Raw genomic sequence first — 8,529 nt, 5'->3', positions numbered from 1 at the left:
CTCTCTCTCCCCTCCCTGCTCTCTCTCTCTCCCCTCCCTGCTCTCTCTCTCTCCCCTCCCTGCTCTCTCTCTCCCCTCCCTGCTCTCTCTCTCTCCCCTCCCTGCTCTCTCTCTCTCTCCCCTCCCCGCTCTCTCTCTCTCCCCCCCCTGCACTCTCTCTCTCCCCTCCCTGCTCTCTCTCTCTCCCCTCCCTGCTCTCTCTCTCTCCCCTCCCTGCTCTCTCTCTCTCCCCTCCCTGCTCTCTCTCTCTCCCCTCCCTGCTCTCTCTCTCCCCTCCCTGCTCTCTCTCTCTCCCCTCCCTGCTCTCTCCCTCCCTCCCTCTCCCCTCCCTGCTCTCTCCCTCCCTCCCTCTCCCCTCCCCTCCCTGCTCTCTCCCTCCCTCTCCCCTCCCCTCCCTGCTCTCTCTCCCTCCCCTCCCTCTCCCTCCCTGCTCTCTCTCCCTCCCCTCCCTCCTCTCCCTCCCTCTCCCCTCCCCCTCCCTGCTCTCTCCCTTCCTCCCTCTCCCCTCCCCCCCCTGCTCTCTCTCCCTCCCTCTCCCCTCCCCTCCCTCTCCCCTCCCCTCCCTCTCCCCTCCCCTCCCCCTCCCCTCCCTGCTCTCTCTCCCTCCCTCTCCCCTCCCCTCCCTGCTCTCTCTCTCCTCCCCTCCCTGCTCTCTCTCCTCCCCTCCCTGCTCTCTCTCTCCTCCCCTCCCTGCTCTCTCTCTCCTCCCCTCCCTGCTCTCTCCTCCCCTCCCTGCTCTCTCTCTCTCCCTCCCTCTCCCCTCCCCTCCCTGCTCTCTCTCTCCGTCCCTCCCTGCTCTCTCTCCCCTCCCTCTCCCCGCCCCTCCCTGCTCTCTCCCTCCCTCTCCCCTCCCCTCCCTGCTCTCTCTCCCTCCCTCTCCCCTCCCCTCCCTGCTCTCTCTCCCTCCCTCTCCCCTCCCCTCCCTGCTCTCTCTCTCCCTCCCTCTCCCCTCCCCTCCCTGCTCTCTCTCCCCGCTCTCTCCCCCCCTCCCCTCCCTCCCTCTCCCCTCCCCTCCCTCCCTCTCCCCTCCCCTCCCTCTCCCCCTCCACTCCCCTCCCTCCCTCTCCCCTCCCTCTCCTCTCCCTCTCCTCCCCTCCCTCCCTCTCCCCTCCCCTCCCCTCCCTCTCCCCTCCCTGCTCTCTCTCCCTCTCCCCTCCCTGCTCTCTCTCCCTCTCCCCTCCCTGCTCTCTCTCCCTCTCCCCTCCCTGCTCTCTCTCCCTCTCCCCTCCCTGCTCTCTCTCACTCCCTCTCCCCTCCCCTCCCCTCCCCTCCCCGCTCTCTCTCCCTCCCTCTCCCCTCCCCTCCCTGCTCTCACTCCCTCCCTCTCCCCTCCCCTCCCTGCTCTCTCTCTCCCTCCCTGCTCTCTCTCCCTCCCTCTCCCCACCCCACCCTGCTCTCTCTCTCTCTCCCTCTCCCCTCCCCTCCCGGCTCTCTCTCTCCCTCTCCCCTCCCCTCCCTGCTCTCTCTCTCCCTCTCCCCTCCCTGCTCTCTCTCTCCCTCTCCCCTCCCCTCCCTGCTCTCTCTCTCCCTCTCCCCTCCCCTCCCTGCTCTCTCTCTCCCTCTCCCCTCCCCTCCCTGCTCTCTCTCTCCCTCTCCCCTCCCCTCCCTGCTCTCTCTCTCCCTCTCCCCTCCCCTCTCTCTCCCTCTCCCCTCCCCTCCCTGCTCTCTCTCTCCTCTCCCCTCCCTGCTCTCTCTCTCTCCCTCCCCCCTCCCTGCTCTCTCTCTCTCTCCCTCCCCCCTCCCTGCTCTCTCTCTCTCCCTCCCCCCTCCCTGCTCTCTCTCTCTCCCTCCCCCCTCCCTGCTCTCTCTCTCCCTCGCCCCTCCCCTCTCTGCTCTCTCTCTCACTCTGCCCTCCCTGCTCTCTCTCTCTCCCTCCCCCTCCCTGTTCTCTCTCTCTCCCTCCCCCCTCCCTGCTCTCTCTCTCTCCCTCCCCCCTCCCTGCTCTCTCTCTCTCCCTCCCCCCTCTCTTCTCTCTCTCTCCCCTCCCTGCTCTCTCCCTCCCTCCCTCTCCCCTCCCTGCTCTCTCTCTCTCCCTCCCGCCTCTCTGCACAACCCCCCTGCTCTCTCTCTCTCCCTCCCCCCCCCCTGCTCTCTCTCTCTCCCTCCCCCCTCCATGCTCTCTCTCCCTCCCACCTGCGTGCTCTCTCTCCCTCCCCCCTCCCTGCTCTCTCTCCCCCCCCCCTCCCTGCTCTCTCTCTCCCTCCCCCCTCCCTGCTCTCTCTCTCTCCCTCCCCCCTCCCTGCTCTCTCTCTCTCCCTCCCCCCTCCCTGCTCTCTCTCCCTCCCCCCTCCCTGCTCTCTCTCTCTCCCTCCCCCCTCCCTGCTCTCTCTCTCTCCCTCCCCCCTCCCTGCTCTCTCTCTCTCCCTCCCCCCTCCCTGCTCTCTCTCTCTCCCTCCCCCCCCACCCTGCTCTCTCTATCTCCCGCCCCCTCCCAGCTCCCTCTCTCTCCCTCCCCCCCCCCTGCTCTCTCTCTCTCCCTCCCCCCTCCCTGCTCTCTCTCTCTCCCTCCCCCCTCCCTGCTCTCTCTCTCTCCCTCCCCCCTCCCTGCTCTCTCTCTCTCCCTCCCCCCTCCCTGCTCTCTCTCTCTCTCTCCCTCCCCCCTCCCTGCTCTCTCTCTCTCCCTCCCCCCTCCCTGCTCTCTCTCTCCCTCCCCCCTCCCTGCTCTCTCTCTCTCCCTCCCCCCTCCCTGCTCTCTCTCTCTCCCTCCCCCCTCCCTGCTCTCTCTCTCTCCCTCCCCCTCCCCTCCCTGCTCTCTCTCTCCCTCCCCCCTCCCTGCTCTCTCTCCTCTCCTCCCCCCTCCCTGCTCTCTCTCTCTCTCCCCCCTCCCTGCTCTCTCTCCCTAGCCCCTCCCTGCTCTCTCTTCCCCTCTCCCCTCCCTGCTCTCTCTCCCTCCCCCCTCCCTGCTCTCTCTCTCTCCCCCCTCCCTGCTCTCTCTCTCTCCCCCCTCCCTGCTCTCTCTCTCTCCCCCCTCCCTGCTCTCTCTCTCTCTCCCCCCTCCCTTCTCTCTCTCTCTCCCTCCCCCCTCCCTGCTCTCTCTCTCCCTCCCCCCTCCCTGCTCTCTCTCCCTCCCCCCTCCCTGCTCTCTCTCTCTCCTCCCTCCCCCCTCCCTTCTCTCTCTCCCTCGCTCCCCCCTCTCTTCTGTCTCTCTCTCTCTCCCCCCTCACTGCTCTCTCTCCCTCCCTCCCCCCTCCCTGCTCTCTCTCCCTCCCTCCCCCCTCCCTGCTCTCTCTCCCTCCCTCCCTGCTCTCTCCTCCCTCCCCCCTCCCTGCTCTCCCGTCCCTCACTCCCCCCTCCCTGCCCTCCCTCCCTCCCACCCTCTTCCCCCCCGCCCTCCCTTCTCTCCCTCCCTCCCCACTCCCTGCTCTCCCTCCCTCCCTGCTCTCCCTCCCCCCTCCCTGCTCTCCCTCCCTCCCTGCTCTCCCTCCCTCCCTGCTCTCCCTCCCTCCCTGCTCTCCCTCCCTCCCTGCTCTCCCTCCCTCCCTTCTCTCCCTCCCTCCCTTCTCTCCCTCCCCGACTCTCTCCTTCCCGCTCTCACTCCCTCCCCCCCCCCTGCTCTCTCTCTCCCTCCCCCCTCCCTGCTCTCTCTCTCCCTCCCCCCTCCCTGCTCTCTCTCTCTCCCTCCCCCCTCCCTGCTCTCTCTCTCCCTCCCCCCTCCCTGCTCTCTCTCTCCCTCCCCCCTCCCTGCTCCCTCCCCCCTCCCCCTGCTCCCTCCCCCCTCCCTGCTCCCTCCCCCCTCCCTGCTCCCTCCCCCCTCCCTGCTCCCTCTCCCTCCCTCCCTGCTCTCTCTCCCTCCCTCCCCCCTCCCTGCTCTCCCTCCCTCCCTCCCCCCTCCCTGCTCTCCCTCCCTCCCCCCTCCCTGCTCTCCCTCCCTCCCTGCTCTCACTCCCCCCTCCCTGCTCTCCCTCCCTCCCTGCTCTCCCTCCCTCCCTCCCCCCTCCCTGCTCTCCCTCCCCCTCCCTGCTCTCCCTCCCTCCCTCCCCCCTCCCTGCTCTCCCTCCCCGACTCTCTCTCCCTTCCCGCTCTCCCTCCCTCCCCCCTCCCTGCTCTCCCTCCCCGACTCTCCCTCCCTCCCCGCTCTCCCTCTCTCCCCGCTCTCCCTCTCTCTCTCTCTCCCTCTCTCTCCCTCTCTCTCTTTCTTCTTCTTTTTCTTCTTCTTTTTCTTCTCTTTTTCTTCTTTCTTCTTTCTTTTCTTCTCTTTCTTCTTTTTCTTCTTCTTTCTTCTTCTTTCTTCTTCTTCTCTTTCTTCTTCTCTTTCTTCTTCTTCTCTTTCTTCTTCTTCTCTTTCTTCTTCTTCTCTTTCTTCTTCTTTCTTCTTCTCTTTCTTCTCTTTCTTCTTCTCTTTCTTCTCCTTCTTCTCTTTCTTCTTCTCTTTCTTCTTCTCTTTCTTCTTCTCCTTCTCTTTCTTCTTCTCTTCTTCTCTTTCTTCTTCTTCTTCTTCTTTCTTCTTCTTCTTCTTCTCTTTCTTCTTCTCTTTCTTCTTCTTTTTTCTTTTTCTCTTTCTTCTACTTCTTTTTTCTTTTTCTCTTTCTTCTTTTTTATTTCTTCTTCTTTTTCTTTCTTCTTCTTCTTCTTCTCTTTTTTTCTTTCTTTCTTTTTCTTCTTTTCTTTCTTTCTTCTTTTCTTTCTCTTTCTTTTTTCTTTTATTTTCTTCTTCTTCTCTTCTCTTCTTCTTTTCTTCTTTCTTTCTTTTTTTTTTCTCCTTTCTTCTTCTCTTCTTCTCTTCTTCTTTCCTTTCTTCTTTTTTCTTTCTTCTTCTTTCTCTTTTCTTCTTTCTTCTTCTTCCCTTTCTTCTTCTTCTTCCCTTTCTTCTTCCTCTTCTTCCCTTCCTCTTCTTTTTCTTTTCTTCTTCTCTTTCTTCTCTTTCTTCTTTTTTTCTTCTCTTTCTTCTTCTTTCTTCTTTCCTTCTTTCTTCTTCTCTTTCCTTCTTCTTTTTCTCTTTCTTCTCTTTCTTTTCTCTTCTTTCTTTTTCTCTTTCTTCTTCTCTCTTGTCTTTCTCTTTTTCTTTCCTTTCTTTCTCTCTTTTTTTCTTCTCTTCCTCTTCTTCTCTTTTTTCTTTCCTTCTCTTTTCTCTCCTCTTCTTCTCTTTTTCTTTCTTCTTCTTCTTTCTTCTTCTTTTCTCTCTTCTCCTTTTTCTTCTTCTTCTCTTTTCTTCTTCTTCTTCTTCCTTTCTTCTTCTCTTCTTTTCTTCGTCTTTTTTTTCTTCTTCTTCTCTTTCTTTTCTTTCTTCTTCTTCTCTTTCTTCTTCTTCTCTTTCTTCTTTTTTCTTCTTTTCTTTCTTCTTTCTTCTTCCATAAATTGTTTTTCTCTTCTCCATGTATCATTCAAATTTCTCACCTCTCTAAATCTAAAATTCTACTAGTCTTTCACATTCTGTAAATCCAGAAAAATTGCTATCCTCACTACTTCTTACTTCTGCTCCCAGGTAGGCTTTCAGCCTGTCAGTCGGGCCAGCACACTTCTCCAGATTGTCCTCTCAAAGCTTCCTTCTTCTCTCAAATCCTCTATTTTTCCTAATCTATTTGCCTCTAGGATTTCTTCAACGCAATCTTTCCACCATTTCTTCGGTCTACCTCTAGATCTGCTACCTTCTGGTCTCCAGTTCCATCTTTTCTTTCCAATTCCCTCTTCATCCATTCTCTCCACGTGCCCAAGCCACCTTAGTTGTGCTTTTTCTATTTTGCTTCTAGTTGATTTTACTCCAATCGTTTCTCTTATTTCATAATTTCTAATTCGATATTTTGGTTTTATTTACTATTGCTCGCAACGTTTTCATTTCTGCAAATTGAATTCTGCTCCAGTCTCTTGATGTTAATGTCCAGCTTTCAGCAGCATAGATTAAAATCGGTACCAAAACTGATTCAAAAACGGTTTTCTTTGCCTCCTTAGGTACATTTATATCTTTTAGGATAGGGTACAAGGCACAGACACCTCTATTGTACTTTGATATTCTTTCAGATATCTCTTCCCTATTCTTGCATCCATCTTTTGTAAATACGCTTCCCAGATACTTAACACAATGTGCTTCTTTAACATTTTCATTTCCAATCATTATTTCTGCAATGTCATAATTTTCTTTTGTGATGGTTAGTATTTCAGTCTTCTGAATATTAATGCTTAGTCCCGCCTCATTAAAGCATCTTTTCCAACAATTTAGAGCTCTTTCTAACTGTAATCTGTTGTTACTCCAGCAGGCAATGTCATGTGCATATACTAGTATATCTCCATCCCCTTCTCCTTGATCTCTTTTCTCTTTTTATACTTCTTGATAATGCTATCCATATATGCTATGAATAATAATAGGGACAAAACACTTCCTTGTTTCACTCCTGTTGTTATATCAAACCATTCATCTTTCTCATAACCAGTTCTAACAAGACACGAACATGGCTTATATGTACTCTGTATGGCTTTCTGCAGTTTGCTTGTCATTTTATACTCCTCCACTAAACATTTCCATAATTTGTTTCATGGAACGGAGTCAAATGCTTTTGCCAAGTCTATAAAAGCACAATACAATTTTTTTTTATACTCCCAGCATTTTTCCAGGACCATTCTTAAAATAAAGATGGAGTCAGATGTACTTCTATCTTTTCTATATCCAAACTGTTCTTCTCCTAGTTTTGGCTCTTATCACTGTTCATCCTCACTACTATCAAATAAAAATCTTATTGTTTCTCTTCGTGATCTAAAATCAGGATTTATGTACTGCTTAGGTTTCACACTAACAAGCGCTTTGCATAACTTTACATTTGAACGTGGTAGTCAATCTTCTGACCTGTCAACATTTTCCCTCTATTTCTCACTTTTTACATTCTAAATAATCATTTTGGATGTCCACAAGCACCCCTTCCCATAAATACATTTTAGGCAATAATGGGAGTGGGTGTTAGGGAAACAATGGTTGGTGGATGAGTTTGTGTATGCCTTGACTGACTAGCTCCCTTAAAAGGGGAAGAAGCTTTTGATATATAGATATAGACGAGTACAATGAAATTCTTGTGTACAAGGAGAAGTTTCATTTTGGATAATCAGCATATTGTGACATAACTTTCATTTAGTTTTGATTATAAGTTTATGGAAGTATGTCAAATTAACTTTGTATTTTGCAAAATTAATATAAAGGAGTGTTAAAAATATTAAACTTATGCCTTATCTTTCTTGTGTACAAGGAGAAGTTTCATTTTGGATAATCAGCATATTGTGACATAACTTTCATTTAGTTTTGATTATAAGTTTATGGAAGTATGTCAAATTAACTTTGTATTTTGGAAAATTAATATATAGGAGTGTTAAAAATATTAAACTTGTGCCTTATCTTTCCCCGCACAGGCAAGATGATCACAGCAGCCTATGTACCAGTCATGAGTTACCACTCGTTGTTTCCTGAAGCCATGACTGCGACGCAACTTATTTATCCAAGTTCCAATTCAGTTTGAAAGGAAGAGTGAATGATGAATAGATGAAATTTTCCAGAGAGGCTTGGTCATTGCAATGCCTTGGACAAATGCAACTCGTCTTGTGACACTTGCACCCACATCCATAAACATGCTTGTGTACTGTGTGTCTAATAACAAAAGCCAATAAGTGAATCAATCAATCCCACAACAAGTATGAGGTTGGTGTGGCATATGGTAAGTAAATCAAGACTGATGAGGTATGTTATTCAATGTGAATAGACGTTATCATATTGATAACTGGAAGCATCGTGAACAATAATTGTGAAAAATTATTAAATAGCTTTAGAATATGGGTCCATTTCCTTCATACATTTTGGGAATCTATTTTGTTGCCATTGCAATCATTTGCTGTTTGGAAGTTGAAATATCTGCACACTGAACTGTGGGCACTTGAAATTTCGAGTTGGCCCGAGGTTGGCAAATGGACCAGGCAGCAAGGTAAAGCAGTGAATTGTTTCTGGAGTGACAAGTTGTAAGACCAATGTGGCAAGGAAAGATGTGTTGCGTGAATGAGCAGTGTAGTGTGCTATAGTATACTATTTTGTTTAGCAAGGCAGAAATTACTCTTTTGAAAAGTTTATTTTCAGACAGGAAGATAGGTACTAGTATTTTCAGTATAGTGTTTGTACTGTTTGACTTGGGAAATGAGCTATGTAATGGAAGTCAGGCCATCAGTTTTGAACATTTCTGTGATTGCAGGGGTCTGAATACAATTTCCAGAAGCATCTGGATAGTCAATAGATGTGAAAACTTGAAAAAAGGAGGATGTAAGGTACACCCATAGAAATAAAGGACTATAATTATCATGGTCTTTTAAGGTATATCCTGAAATGGCTACAATGGAACAAGATTATATATTTTCTTAACGTAGGAAGGTATGACAGTTACCACTTCGTAACTGGCAAAAATGGTCAACTTGTTTGCTTGTAAGAGCTGTCAGAATGATTGCTGACACCCTCATTGTTTCTTACAACTACATGAGAAGGGATTCTTTTGAAGGAATTGATATCTTTTTAGTTGGTTTCTGTGTGATACTGTATAATGAAAGGTTTTGATATTTCAACCAAAAATG

General features: G+C 50.9%; 1 protein-coding gene across 6 annotated transcripts in view; it reads left to right on the top strand.

The window, feature by feature from the left end:
- Nucleotides 1–8,261, top strand: part of Caper (RNA-binding protein 39-like protein Caper) — a 30,800-nt gene extending 22,539 nt beyond the window's left edge. For all 6 annotated transcript variants that reach the window (XM_076187379.1, XM_076187378.1, XM_076187377.1 and 3 more), the window contains one exon: nucleotides 7,330–8,261. In XM_076187379.1, coding sequence (XP_076043494.1) covers nucleotides 7,330–7,436 — 107 coding nt within the window. In that variant the 3' untranslated portion in view covers nucleotides 7,437–8,261. The remainder of the gene's footprint in view (nucleotides 1–7,329) is intronic.
- Nucleotides 8,262–8,529: the final 268 nt, after the last annotated feature.

The sequence above is a fragment of the Oratosquilla oratoria genome, chromosome 6, assembly GCF_046742065.1.
Source record: "Oratosquilla oratoria isolate Oo_2021 chromosome 6, ASM4674206v1, whole genome shotgun sequence".
Classification (NCBI taxonomy): domain Eukaryota; kingdom Metazoa; phylum Arthropoda; class Malacostraca; order Stomatopoda; family Squillidae; genus Oratosquilla; species Oratosquilla oratoria.
The sequence above is the reverse complement of the archived record's forward strand: the minus strand, read 5'-3'. Positions and strand labels throughout refer to the sequence as shown.